The 15,952-nt window shown below is 30.5% G+C and overlaps 1 protein-coding gene across 1 annotated transcript in view; it reads left to right on the top strand.

The window, feature by feature from the left end:
- LOC129969437 (fibroblast growth factor 9-like) overlaps nt 1-13,109 on the top strand; it is a 60,105-nt gene extending 46,996 nt beyond the window's left edge. Inside the window, exon 3 of the mRNA XM_056084005.1 lies at nt 12,599-13,109. Coding sequence (XP_055939980.1) covers nt 12,599-12,865 — 267 coding nt within the window. The 3' untranslated portion in view covers nt 12,866-13,109. The remainder of the gene's footprint in view (nt 1-12,598) is intronic.
- Nucleotides 13,110-15,952: the final 2,843 nt, after the last annotated feature.

Genomic DNA, 15,952 nt, shown 5'->3' with positions numbered 1-15,952 from the left:
TTCAATAAATTCGAAATGCTTTAATACAAAGTTTGCCAAGACTTTTGACTGGCAAGTCAGTCAACTGTCAAAGAAAAAAAAATTAAACATATATCCTAAGGATAATGTTCTAAAATTTAAATTATACTTCAGTTTAATTGGAATGCGTTCGAGTATATGATTCTTATGAATCAAAATTAAATAACATTAAAAAGAAAAAAAAAAGAATTATTTTAAACTTGCCACATTTGGCGACTAGTTCGCAAATCTTACACAAAACAAAGCAAATCTTTAGGACCTCGGGGTCCACGAAATTCACGCCGTTTCTAAGTAATTCTAAGCCTTTTTTTTTTTTTTTTTTGATATTCCGACTTTATGTGTCCTTTAATTCATTCCATTGTTTAATCCAAATGATATGATTTAAAAAGAATTATTTTGTATTCTATTTAAATTGCCACATTCTCAAAATCTGAGACCTTTATTCGACATCTTATCTAAAACTCATCAGACCATTATTTTCATTTTATGAAAGGACGTTGACCTACACTATTTACCTACTGCTGAATGCTTCAGAATAACCAATTGTTAATTGATATAATGCAAGAATAAAGTTATCAAAGTAGGGTTGTTTTTTTTTCGTGGCAAGTTTCGTTATTGTATTTGACTGCAATCCGTAACGTAAATGTTTAGCATGCAGCAAGGGCGTTCCCAAGTTACTTATGTGAAGTCGTCCTTAAATTAAGTTTAAACTTCTTATAATATAAATACAACCATTCTGTTACACTTTATCTATTTAGTAATATGAATGATACACACTTTTTATAGTACAATTTTAAAGTGGAAGACTTCAATGTCGCCATTTTTTTAAATATCAATTGTTTTAAAGATCTTTTTTTACTATCTGCAACCATTAGAGGACATTCTACTTCCGTTCCCCGTGGTTGCTCATGATCTTTATCAAATTATATTATTTCATTTCCTGGTATTATGTTTATGAAATGGTTTTATTTATTTTGCTGTTGTTGTTGTAGAATTTGTTCTTCCGTATGTCTACATTTGAAATTAGTGCGAGAAATTCTATTTTTTTTACTTTATTTGGAAATAACTGTTCCGTCTACAGTTTTCTCACCGAAAATGCCCAAGATATGGACGAGATGTTATTTGAAAGAAGATCTAACTCTTAAAAAAAAAACCAGCAACTTGAACTCATTGAATGTGGACTAGGAATCGGTTTTTGAAATGAAGAAGGGCAGCTTCTAACACTTTTGTTTCAAAAGCGGTTTTTCTATATATCTAAACTATACTGGAAATCAGGGGACCTTGGTGGTCTGGTGGTGAGGTCCATCATCTGGCACTGGAAACGGAATTAATTCCGATTTCATCGAACAATCATGGCATGAGTAAGCTAAATGTATCATAACACCATTGGAATCGATTCCCATGTTTCTGATGTAGAGTGGAATTGTAGAGAAGGGGATGGCTTAGGGATAGTCCTCGTCACCTGATCAAAATTCAAGCTTACGAGATCTGTACTGAACTGATACCTTTGTGCTTTGTAACTGGATGTCAATATAATTAAAAGAAGTTGAAAATAAGAAAGCTACATATTTTGTTAAGAAAGTTAATCCAATGATTTAAACAGTATTTCAACATATCGCAAAAAGAAAAGAAAGGGTTGAGCTTATTATACTAATAGAAATTATACACGAATACACAGAACATCTGCTTTACTATCTTATTTTAACTATACTGATTACTATTTTAACACTATTCCAATCACTGCTCATGGAATCTCAATTATTGTGAATGGAAGGGAAACAACTGTGCACGTTTGCAGGGACATAATAAAATATTTCTACAACAAAAAATAATGTATGGCCATTCTATGGTTTTAAACTATTGCATGTGAATTATCATTTGGTTAGAATATACAACTACAGCAACAAATAGCGGGATTTGTCTTCCCGAAAATTTTCTCACATATTCTTTAATTAAGCATTCACATCTTCCCTTGCATAAAAATTGAGGACTTTGAGAAAGGCTGCAAACATCACGGGAACTCAGATTTTTATTTTCTGAGTCTCACACAAGAGCTTTTTTTTTTTTTTTTTTTGGCATTCTAGTATTACAGAAAATCGAGTAATCATTTTGAACGTCTTTTTTTTTTTTTTTTTTTTTGCTCTGTTGTTCATAACGACTAAAATCAAAATTTACACTGAATTATAATTTTGGTAACAAGATCACATACTAAATTTCATTAATTTCAAACAACACGTTTTTGAGTCATGGCATTTACCTGCATGTAATGAACAGATCATTTGACGACCTACTTTTTAGCGTATCTGATTCAAAACTTGATGCAGATCTATGATTTAAATGCTAAAAATATGTACCAAATTTCATACATCTAGCTCTTTAAGTTTAATAGTTACACGTATAGATGTTTTTATCGATGAAATTCAAACTAATTTCATTATTTCATCAAATCTTTCAATCAGTACTTTTGCCATTGTTGAAATTAAGATTTAAAAAAAAGGGATGAGTGGCTTTCCAAAAACTTTCCCACATACTCTGTACGCTGTACAACAGTTACGAAATAGTAACCTTTGGCGTGAATTTAGCATTTTCACTGAATCTGTCGTGTAATCCTTGGCGATTAATCTCTGGCATGCGATTAACGGTATCCGAAAATTGAATTTGTGTTTTAGACGCATTTTTCCAAACCGATTGAAACAAAAATGTAACATAAAACTACAGTTGAAGTTATAAAATTTCATACCAGATTTGATATATTTGTCATTGCGTCTCTGAGTTATCACTTTTACATGTTTCTCAAAGTACAGACCGACAGATGGTTAATCTCTAGTTGGATTTCACTCATAATTTGAAAGGTGTCTCGACTGTAGATATTAATTCTGTGTATCGATTCTTTTTTAACTAGCTCTTTTCGTGTTAAATTATATTCGAACAGCCAGATAGACAGAATTCCATTGAGCGGAATTTTCTCAAAAGTTGACAGAAATATACAATTATTGTATAGAAACCATAAACCAAATTTCATCCGTATAGCCCAAAAGCGTTTTTGAGTTATCTTTGTCACGGACTGACAGACGGACATTTTCGAAGAATGTGTTTTTTTGAACTCGGTGAGGTTTGAAACGCGGAGAATCGTCAAAATCTCCAGTTCGAATATTTTGATGATTACTGTACTTTATATTTATACTACATATACAAGAAAGTGAAAACCCCTTTCTTTGTATATTGATTCCGAGTTGAAACATTCACTTTTGCTTTTATTTCTTAGTATATGGACTTTTTTGGAAAATAAATATATAATTAATTTAATGTGAATGTGTACTAGACTGATTCCATTAAATCTGGTTTCAATATTATCAAATATTAAAATGAAATTTCAAATAAATGCATAATGTAACAACCAAGAAAACCAAGATGAAGTTTTTGTTGAAAGTTTAGTAATTATTATATTATAAATAAGTGTTCGAAGTTGGATCAGGGTTTCGAGCTATTCAAATATTCGATTAGAGAGATTCAAGCAAAACTCTGTGAGAAATGCTCCATTATTTCGTAGTAAAGTAATTAGGTAATATAGCGCTTCTGAAAGTGGCAGATTTAAGGGCTTTGCGGCCTCAGACAGTGAACATTACGGAGCCCTGCTTTCAATAAATGAACATTCAATTTCATATTTCAACGGATTTTTAATTTATTCAATATATTTCATCATTGACTTATTTTACTTTAATTATTTTAAAGAATTTGTAAAAATATTTAAATATCTATTTATTTATTTAATATATATATGATGAAAAAAACAAAGTAAAATAGTGAAAAATTTTAAGCCATAACCATAAACTATCAATTATTCATTTCCTTACTTGCAGTAAAAAAACTATGATAGATTATAAGAAAATAATGCACTTTCATAGGGCCTATCTATTAAAATATAATGCAACCAATTAAATGAATAAATAATATACATTGTAAATAAATAATCACTTACACTTTAAATTTTTAATAATAATTTTAATAATTCAATGTGAATACTCATTTTAATCTTAATATTTTATATTTCCTGAAATTGTATTTCTTACAAATTTATGTATTTTACAACTTGGATATGAGAATCTTTAATCGTCATGTCTGCACTTCTCCACCCCTTAGCGGCTTTAGGCAGTTTCCTAGTTTACCTAGCCAGAAATTCATCATTACTTGGAAGATAAAATGACTATGCAACGATTATGTGCACAAGCCATTAGTATATTGTGAATTGGTATCGGCCTAAAGTGATAGGTACATCGTTGCATTTTGTCAGTTCTGCCATCTTATTGCTATTTCTGATACTTAATAATATAATTAATTTTTAGCTAAAATTTATATTTGGAGGAAAACTGTTTATTTGCAACTACCGCAAAACAAAAATTGAATACAACTATTCGCTGAATTAAATTCAAATTTAAAACGACACAAAAATTGGGCACAACTATTCGCCTCATTAAATTTTCCAAATGATAAAATTTTTACGACAACAAAAATATTACATTTTTTTTTTTTGTATTTTGTTTTATTCTTTTTAAAGAGTCAAGGAACCTGCGAATAAATAGCCTTCACATTTCAAATACAAACTCGTGCGCTGCAGATATAATAAATACGACAAAAAGGGAAGTCAGTTGGTTTATCTGAGGAAAATATCTCGCGAAATCCTGAGGCATTTCGATTGCATCATAGGAAACTTGATGATAGGAGCGGTGATATTTAAAAAACAAAAAAGCCTGCGGTCGAAAGTTACATCTACTGCTGATTTTGCATTAACAGCTTATTCAGAAACGATTGTTTCCCTTTCGTTGGCCTTGGTGGACTGTCCGACAGCGGCATTTGAATACAAAGACGAATAAGCCCCAATGAAGACAAAATAAATATACGTCACATGAATTGTTTAGAAAACTCATGAAAAACTTATAACTTCAGGTGGTCATTTTAGCTTGAAGAGGTGGCTTTTTTTATAAGTCCTTTGACCTGGTTTTACCTCTACTTCTAGCAATTTCGAAAGAAATTAAGGAGTGATCTAATTGGATAAGGAAGTTTCGACTGGTTATCTAACTTTCCCCTGCAGCTGGTTTCTTTCCTGATTCCGTCTTGGTGAAATAATATCATCTGCGACGTAAACTGTGAAATAAAATTGCGCAGAGGTGTCTTATTTTACGAAAATAAAGAAATTTATGCAAAGAGCATTTAAAGCTAAAGTAGCGAAACAATTATTCGGAACAATTTCAAATGTCGATTGTGAGTTTGGAATCGTAAAAGTGCTCCCGAATGGTTTTGAATGTGAAATAAATATCTCATATTTTACCTATCAATAATATGCTCATAGTAAAAAATAATTTATTTTGTATAGACTTAAAATTTAATTCTTCTTTTCAATTTTTGATTATCGCCTATAAAACCAATAGGCATTCTGAATAAGTGGGATATTCTGCAGCTTTTGATTTTTTTATCTCTTCTGGAAAAATAGACCCTGCTAAAAAATATTTCGTATTTAAATTAAACGTTCCTTAAAATGTTTTGTTAAAAACATAATGACTCCGGTTTCATTTCTTAAAATTAGGTTCTTCTAGAATTCTTCAAAATTCTTCGTTACAACTTTTACTCTTTAGAATATGTTTTCTTTCTAATTTAGACGAATTAGCCTAAAGGAAAAATAGTAATAAAAGCAGTAACAAAGTAATTTTTTTAAATTCATCCTTTCTTAAAGTTTTTATAATAAACTAATTTATTTTCTTTAATTTTTAACAAGATAATTGTAAGCTGGATAGTATTTGAAAATTAAGTGATGCTACATGAATGATAAAAACAAAAGTATTTAAAACAACTAGAAAAAATATCATTGGACCAAATGATGAATTTTTTTTTTCACGTGCATACTTCTGTATTAAGTTCAAAGAATTTTAATTATAAAGAATAACTAGCATTTTCAGAGCATCTTATTGTACAAAAATCATTCTTAGACCACTTTAAAATTCAAAAGATAAGCTTTCCAGCTAGCCAATTTTATTTTTGCACATTTTAAAAAAAATTTTATAACAATAGTCATAAAAATTACTTACAATTTAATTTATAAATAATTATTAATTAAAAATAGTTATAAAATATATATTTTTATTTTTTTATAATTTCATTTTTATTTTTTCTTTCTTTCATTTTTATTCTTTTCATTTCATTTTTATTTTTTTTATAATTTCATAGGATTAATGTTTAAAGACTTTATCGCATATTCTTCAGTAAAGGTGTTATTCACTTCCTCCACATAAAATTGTGGACCTTGAGTAAGGCTGCGAATACTTTGCAAAGCATTGGTGAACGATAGTTACGAAATATTGAATATTGCGTAAATTTAGAATTATTGCGATAATATTTAGAGTGATTTCTGAGTTTATTGCGATACTATGTATTTTGGATGCACCAAAATTTGGCACAGAACAGCAATCATAGTAGCAAAATAGCTTACTGAATTTCATTGATTTAAATTATTGGGCTTACATGCATCGAAAATACAGATGGATCAGTACTTTGACAGATTGGTTCAAAATTTAGAAATAATCTATATTTTAAATGCTATACTTGTGTACCAAATTTTATCTATCTAGCTTTTTGGCATTTTGTACTAATGAGTTCACTTGCACTCGAACAGTCAGACAGGCACTCATTCAAATTTTTATGGAAATCTTCAAATTTTGTTATAATTCCATAAAACAAATTTCAGCCGTTTAGCTTAAACCATGTTTGAGTTATCATGTTCACAGACAGATAGACAGACAGATCCATAATGCCAAAAATGTTTTTTGAAACATGCAGATTCGACAAAATATCGAGTTTGAAGTTTTTGATGATTACAATACTTCCACTATACTTGGGGTACGAGAAAGTAATAAATTAAAGATATACAAACCAAGACTAAAACATTATTATGCTACGATGTTTCATTAAAAAAAAGTTTCGAATCTCTTTTTATTTTTTAAAATTAATTTTTCTCAACCTTTAGCCACCGTACTGGACTGAAAGTTAGAGAATCTCATCAATTTATTTAGCTCCAGGAGTCTTAGTGTGAAAACTCTAGAGCCTCAAAACCCGGGGGAATATTTCGTGCACGAAAACAGAGCACCCCTAGCTTGAAAACTGTTAAATTGTTTTTTTCCTTATTGAAAAAGAACTATTTTCAGCTTAATTACGCCTTCGAGACGGTTAAAATTATTTAGTGGGTTGCTAAAGGTAATTAAATTGGAATGACCTCGAGTCTGGACGACGTTTACGGAAGTGTTGATCATTTTTATCTTCAGGTCTCCTCATTCTGATCTAGAAGATTTTTGTAATTTTTCACCCTTTACCATCCTTTTCACCTTTTAGATACATTTTAGTTGTTAGTTGCTCAATAAACTACTTGGAGAGTTTCTGAAATATAATGTCCTGGGGTTGTAGAGAACTGGGTTACTATTGACTTGAGTAGCTATTCAATTGCATGTGGTGGATAAACTGTGCAAATCAGCATTTATTGTTGAAACTTGGTGAAGTTGATGAGAATTTCATTTAGAATCAGAACATATGACAATAGACACCTAAAAATTAATAATAATTTATTATTTATTTATATTAATAATAAAGGAGGTTGTGTGTTTCTGTGCACTTTACAAGATCAAACTCTTAGACTTTGAGTCTCTAGATTCAGTATGGGTAAATTTCGACGGAAATCGAGAATTTTGTGGCATTTTTCATGGTCATAAATAATTAATTAAGCCATTAATAATGAATTAATTAATCAGAATTTTAATTAATTTAAAATTAAATGAGATTTTAGATTGTTTTCCCAAATACAATTGCACATAAACTATTTTTAAAGTATTTTAAGTTTTAAAAAAAATGACCCTTAATTAATAACAGTTTCTAATATCGTGCAATTTTTTTCCTGCATTTTCACAATTTTCTAAAAACATTTTCTTGCGTAATTTTTAGAAATGAATTTCACTATCCATTGAAATACAAATCTTTTCATAATCTCATTGTTCAGAAATCAGGAACAAAGTTTCTGCTTCTTCTTTGTGCAGTTTACATGCATAATCAAACACTAAAGACAATGTGCAATCAGAAAATGGATTAACCTGACGGTACTTATAGTTTCATTTAGTTATATTAATATTCCATTTAAAAGCAACGCTAGAACTATTTTGGGACGGAACTTCATAATTTTCAGCTGCGGTCAGATGACGAGGACGACACCTGAGCTGGGACTCACCTCTCTAAATTTCCGAACCAGACCAGTGGGAGGACATTTGTCTCCAATGGATGTAACATGAACGGCAGTTATTTGATGGAATCGGGTATCGAACTTGGAATCTACCGACTCCGAGTCCTTACCACCAGGCCACCGCGGCTCTCTATGGTATTATAATACCCAGAACATTGAATTTCCGATTAGGCAAATTTGACAGCTGACTTGAACTATTGGACTCAAGGGGATTTATGTTAAAAATTAGGTTAAAATTTTACCTAATGAACCCAGTATCCAGTATCTCATTTAATTACAAGGCAATTATAAAATATTGTTAGTCTAGTTGTCATATAAATAAATTAGTAAAAAAATGGAAATTCTACGAGTTATACAATAAAAAGGACTCAAATTTGTGTTTATATTCCTTTACTTACATTATTATTAAATAAATTTAAATATAAAGTTACTTTTTAAACATATATTGGAATATTAATTAGTCATTAATTTGTCTGTTATACTTCACTTGATAGATCTTATGAAATACTAATTTTTAATATTATATTTGTCTGAAATTTATTATCTCATTATTAACATTCATAATAATTAAATTATTATGTTTATAAGTAGGAAAATAATTAACTAATAATTATAGTTTTTTTTTTTGAAAAAATTTAATACCGTATCTTAAAACAAACAATTTTAGGATAAAATAAATAAAAACATTTACATTTTTTTAAAGTTGCTAAAGCAAAAATATCACATAAAATAAATCATTAGCATGTTGGTTAAATTAAAGGTATGTTGAAATATGACTCTAAATTGACTAGTAGTTTATAGAATGGCCTCATAATGTGCATAGCTTAAGACAGCCACTGACCCTGTTAGTTACGCTTTTAATGGGAAGGTGATGCCATGGATCTTGACTCAGTTGGTTATTTTCATGCAAACTATAAACAGGATTTTTTTTGTCCCGTCTACGCCGTATTTGTCATTTTAAAGATGCAAATATTATTTCTTCACAATGTGCAGTAGCGGATTCGAGCTTTTTAAGATCTTATTCTGGTCCCTTTATTAGACGTCTTTTTAGAGGTCCATTTTGTTTCACATTCCAGCATATTTTTAACGTAACAATATATTAATGATTTATTTTAAGAATTTTTTTTATTTCAATAAATTATGCAAATGCTTATGTTTTTATTTACTTACTGTTTTTTATAGCGCGTGGCATCCACATTTATATTGAATGATATTTAAGTTGACGTTCCATCTTTATAACTACATACTGTAATAACTATATGAACACAGTAAAACCTAATCTACTGTATGTATGAGCGCTAACACTTTGGATTTTATAATAAAAATTTGTTTCTTTTACGCATTTATTGTCTTGGCAATTGGGATAATAACGTCTTTTAATTGATCTATCCGAAGGTCAATCAGTTTGATGGTCCTAGGCAGGTGCCTAGTTGAAAATCTGCTGCTGGCTAGTACCCGTCCTGTTATCTTATAATAATTCAATTCTTATAATACTTGAGTATCGGGAAAACCAACTTTTTCACCCTTCACTATATGCGAACAAAATAATGAAGTGTAATATACTAATAGCATCACTTCAAATATCAAATGAACAATAAACGGTTCGTGCTGCCATCTTCATGTCAAAAAATTAACTAATATGAAAAATATTGCAGTAATAGTAAAGTGTACAATAAATACATTTTTGATCAAAAGAGTTTTTTTAAAAATTTAAAAGTGTTTTTAATTATAATGTTTTTTAATAATAAAAATCAATGTGGGAATGTGTCTGTGAATTTTTTCATTTTCGATGTACAGGCCAGACTGACTTGGAGCTAATAAACACGACATGTATATACTTTGGAAGGTGAAAAGTTTAGTTCAGTTTAGTTATATATTATCGTCCCGTTTGAAGCTACACTAGGACTATTTGAAACGCGGTCAGATGACGAGGACGACACCTGAGCTGGCACCCCCCTCTCCACACCACACCACACCAGTGGGAGGACGTTTGGTCAGGACGGATTTAACGTGCAACAGATCCCCTTGCACGACGGTTCTTCGGAGGAATCGGGTCTCGAACCTGGAACCCTCCTGTTCCGAAACCGAGACCTTACCACCAGGCCACCGCGGCCCTTGGAAGGTGAAAAAGTGCATCTCGGGGTGATTTTTAGAATTTTTAATTGGAATTTTAATAAATTGAAAAGTAAGCTGAATTTTCAGGTTTTTACCGAGATAACTACTGAAAATATTATTCCAAAAATGGTTTCTACACTTTTTCAAAATTCAAAAAGTTATCATTTTAATGGTCTTAAAATTTTTAGTTTTAATAATCTTGTAATTTTTTTTACAATTTTTAAAAATACTTTTTTTAAATTTGATTTGCAACAATGGATTACATTATTGACTTCAAATTCAAGCCTTTTTCATTATTTCATAAAATATTTAATAACCAAATTGTCTGCTATCGTTGAAGGCTAAAGGAAGAAAGATTCGATTTAATATCTGCATGTTTACAAGACAAATAAAAAAAGTGAAATTATAATATTGGAAAAATTTAAAGGATAAATAAACCAGATGTTTACATTTTTAATAGCCCTATAATGTTGTGTTATGAACAGTGGCCATTAGAATAATAAACAAAATTTATCCACACCATAAACAAAATTTAAATGAGACATTTGAATTAACACGGCTTTAATATCAGACAGTCTGGCGGAATCATGAAAATATATCTAAACGATTTATCAGAAATTAAATATCACCATGTCTTTGGTGAACTAACTGGTCGCCTGAGGCGCCTAGGTTTAAATATAAAGATAATAAATTAATTTTTAATTACATATATATTATTTTTATTCATTTTATTGTGCAGGAATTAATTGGATTATTATGCTGACTCATAACACTCAAAATTGTACTTTGGTTCAAATGGGGCGCCACATTTCTTTAGCTTACGTCGCTAAAATTTGTTAAGACGGCTTCGTTCCTTGTGAATATAAGAGCTAAGTTGGTTTAATACAAATCTTTGTATTTAGACTGCTATAAAAAATATAATACAATTACTGAGATATATAGTTATTAGATATATAAATACAACAATTGACGGATGTTTTTAAAACGAAAAAACTGCAAGCATTTAAGCTCAGTAATTTATTTTTCAAATATTGAGATGGATTGTAAATAAAAACAGTTCAAAATCATTTTCATGATGTTTTGCATTCTTTTTTCAACATTTTCGGATTATCAACAAATTATCTTGACTATGGTTACTGGATAATCGATAGTTTACTGTTTACTTTTAATATGAAAATATTATTTAAAAAAAAGGAGGAAATTTGTTTATAAAATATTGAAAAAAATCAATACCTTTAATGAGTTTGGCACAAGCAATAGAGATCTATGAAGAAGACATGCAAAAACTACTTGTTCGTTATAATAACTGTTTCGACCAACGAGTAAATTCACTAAAAAAATAGAGAGATAATCAGCTGTAGCATCACATATAAAAGTTTTTTCTTTCTCTCATATAATCAAACCATAGCATGGTTCTAGCCAGATTCGCGGAATTTTTAGAAATGCATTACAATTTTCATCGAATTAATATTAAAAAAGTCATTAAAATAATACTTTGCGAGTCATTCTTTAAATAAATCATAGAGGTCAGCCTTTTTTTTCTCTTTTTTTTTTTTTTTTTTTACTTTTACAAATTTTTACTCATTTTGGCTTAGTCACTTAAGACATAGCTGAAGAATATTTATTGGTGTTAAAAATAAAATAATGTTTTTTTTTTGAAAAATTATTTGCTAAAGATTACTTTAGTTATAAGTATAAGCATTTAATTAATAGGAAGTAAAGAAAAAGAAAATTTCAGGCGAATATAATATTAAAAATTATTATTTTACATGATCAGTCAAGTAAGGTGTAGCATGGCCAGTATATTTAATATTCCAATATATTTTTTTAAAAAAATAATTACCTGCACTTTAATTTATTTAATAATTTAATTAAATCTACTTTCATATGCCTTTTGAGTTTATCTCAATTGTGACAACCCAAGCAAGCAAGCTGAAAGTATTTCTAGCAGTTTTACGTACAATATTGTTTATCTTATCAACTTTCTTAATTTTTGAGTTTGGCGACTTGGCGTTATTGGCAACCATGATGATATGAAATGGGCATATTAAAAGTAGGCTTCAGTGGAATCTCTTGTCAAAGTTTGCTGTATTTTGTGTACCGAATTTTTTACCAAAGTTTAAAAAATATTCTTCTGCAGTTTGAACAAGTACCTACTGTATAATAAAATCTTATTTTATTTTTTCTTTCCAGAAATTGATGATGAAGGAGTGCGTTTTTAAAGTTCTGGAGCTTCCGTACCACTTCACTTCTTACTATAGAAGAATAGGAAGGAGAAAGAACTTGTTCATGGGACTCTCTCGGTCGGGGAAGCCCAGGTGGGGACGACAAAGGAGCAAAAGGACGCAATTCATTTGGTCCAAAAGCAGAAATAAGAGAGAATACCGAATCAAGTGGAAACCTCCGCAGTTAAAGAAGCAAACCAAAAACTTAAAGAAAAATACCAATGGATTATTATAAGACTAGTGAAGAACGGGAACATTATTTATTTGAAACACAATATTTCTATAATTAAATAATATTACAATGAATTAGATGATAATGAAAGTATTGATATTTACTTGGATTGAATCATGCGTTATGAACTGCATTTCTGTCAAAAGGATTTTAAATCACTTCGAACTCTCGTTTTGTTATTTTTTACGACTGTGATGTGAAAATCCTAGCACAAAAACTACATGTGTATTTACTTCCATGTATCATGTAAAATAATGTGCGCTTGTTCAATGATTTTAGTTTTTAGTAGAAAACTATAAATATATTTTTTCATAAAACGTCTCTTGCTTCATTAATACAGTATAAATACAGAAAAATTAAACTTCGCTAGAGAAAATGTTAAAAAAAAAAATGAATTTAAATCAGCATAAGGGCTTGTATTAAAATCATTGCATTTTCATATGTTTCTGGAGATACAAAATTATAACTAGTGCACTGACACAGAAATAAACGTAATGGAAATTTCGCAACATTTTTTTAGCACATGGCAGCTTTTACCTGTATATCAATTTTTAAGAACAATTGTACATAATGACGAACAAAATATGTTGCAATTTGCACATATATAAAATATATCTTTTATTACATAAAAGTGCTTACATTCAATACCAGATATTTAATTTTCCATAATTCAGATGACTGATGTAGGCACGTACTATTCGCTGCAAAAAACCCGCATTTGTTCACATTTCCTATTCGGCAGTTCCCTAGGGCCATTGGACAGAGTGGAGGCCGAAGCTACCGGGTCGATTAAAAGATATTATTGCATAGTTTTCAAATAAATTTGTAAAAAAATGTAAAGATAAGATAATAGAATATTATTAATACCATCTCAAGGGCAATTGAAGAAGTTCCTGTCAATTCAGAAAATGCACTCAAATGTCTCGGATTTTATATACATTAGAAGTCTACATAAATATTACTGTTTACAAACAGAAATGTCTCATAATAATGAGTCATAGTAAATTTCAATTAATAATAAAGATGTGTATGTGTCAAGCCTTTTATAGGGCAGACGATTTAACACATCAAATTTGTATATTTGTACTTTAGAGGATGGGAATGCATATCGCTGAGCGATTTCTTAAAAATTTTAAATTACAGTTGTAATTAATTAAAAACTAAGTTGAGTTTTGCCATTTTCTTGCAATAACTTCTCCATGTTTATCTACATGGAGACACGAATTTATATGCGACGTAAACACAGCCGAGACATTCACAAATCAAACACAGTAGTCCACAAGTAATAATCAGTAGTAAACAACAACCTCAGCAAACAAAGCGGCCAGACAAAACTCAGCAGGATGAGGAATCCTGCTGCTATTCACTGAGGTCTCTCCAAACGCATTATATTATTCACTCTCTCCTTGCTTTATCTGCTCATTAACCACACTACTACATTGGCTACTACATACACGAGTCGATGATGCTTCAATCCTCCTCTAAAAGTCGGCACACGGTACCAATTCTCAATCTCCTAATTGCTGGAACTCCAGTCAACACTTGCGCTTCGTTGGACTCTTCCAACTAATTCGTCGTTGACTCACTATACGACTGACTTCGGTTTGCACAGCCGGCCTTTTATAGCGACAGACCGAAAAGGTTCTCGAAAGAATCGAGCATAACTCGCCAACTGTTGGTCTTATCGCAAAATTCTTGAAGATTCCAGTATAATATTTTTTTTGTCGCTTGGCCCGTGTGTATGTGTGGGAGGGTCATTGATCCGATGAGCATCCAACAGTAAAACGTAATAATAGTCCTAATCGTAAAACGGTCTTGCCTACGGTAGAATTAACTGTGCTGGGAAGCAACATTAGAGATTCGTAACATATATCCATAATACAGGGTGTTTATAAAGTCCCGGACCCATTTTGATGTTTAATAACTCATAAAATAATAAAGATAGATTTAAATTAATAACATAAATGGTTAAATAGACTCAAAAAGTTTCATGCCCCTTGTCAATGAACTTCCACGTGTGCCCCCTTCGTCGCACGGAGAATATCAAGTCGATAGTCAATTTCACGCCAGGTAGCGACAAGCATGTCGGCATCCACAGAGCCATTTGCGCACTTTATGGCGATTAACAATGCCAGAAACATGAAAGGATGCTTCATCGGAGAACATTATGCTCTTCAGAAAATCAGCAGCATCTTCTATCCTCCTTAGCATATCTGTTGCAAAGGCCATCCTCCTAGGTCTATCGTTCGGTTCCAAAACTTGAACAATTTGAACTTTGTATGCATGCAGTCTTAATTTTTTCTTAATAACCCTGTACACCGTCGAAATTGGCATATCCAATTCTGTTGCCGCTGATCTCACAGATATTCTAGGATTGTGTAAAAATGTCTCTCTGACACGCTCAACATCAAAATCACTTGTGCGAGGACGTCTGGAAAGTTTCTTATCTTCGATACTTCCAATTTCTAGAAAATTCTTTTTCCACCGCAAGATGCTGTTTTTGGATGAAGGATCTTTTTGGTAAATTCTTCTGAAATTTCTCTGTGCTTGCACTATCGATTTCATTTCTATGAACCACCATAAAATCTGTGCTTTCTCTTGTGGTGTATGCATTCTCCTTAATATCCGCTCGAATAAAACATCACATACAAAAGTACTACATAGAACAAACACATCAAAAGTAAACATAACATTGAAATAGTTGACAAAAACAAAAGAGAGCAAAATGCAATTAATAAGCAGACAATATTTAGAAAAGTACAGATATTTAGACTGGAAAATCAAATTATCTGAAATTAACCACACGCGCAGACGATATTTACAAAAGTAAAAATATTCAAACCTGAAAAGGAAAATATATGAGTTATTCCATCAATAAATGTCATAAGTGTGTTTATATCTTTATTATTTTATGAGTTATTAAACATCAAAATGGGTCCGGGACTTTATAAACACCCTGTATTTACAGCATCTTTTATGTGCACATTAAACTGCTATATAATTTAATATTAAAATATAATATCTAGATGAATTGAAATTAAAATATTATTGGAAAGCAATATTTTGGAATAGAAGTTCAAATCTCCCCAG

The sequence above is a fragment of the Argiope bruennichi genome, chromosome 5, assembly GCF_947563725.1.
Source record: "Argiope bruennichi chromosome 5, qqArgBrue1.1, whole genome shotgun sequence".
NCBI lineage: Eukaryota > Metazoa > Arthropoda > Arachnida > Araneae > Araneidae > Argiope > Argiope bruennichi.
The sequence above is the reverse complement of the archived record's forward strand: the minus strand, read 5'-3'. Positions and strand labels throughout refer to the sequence as shown.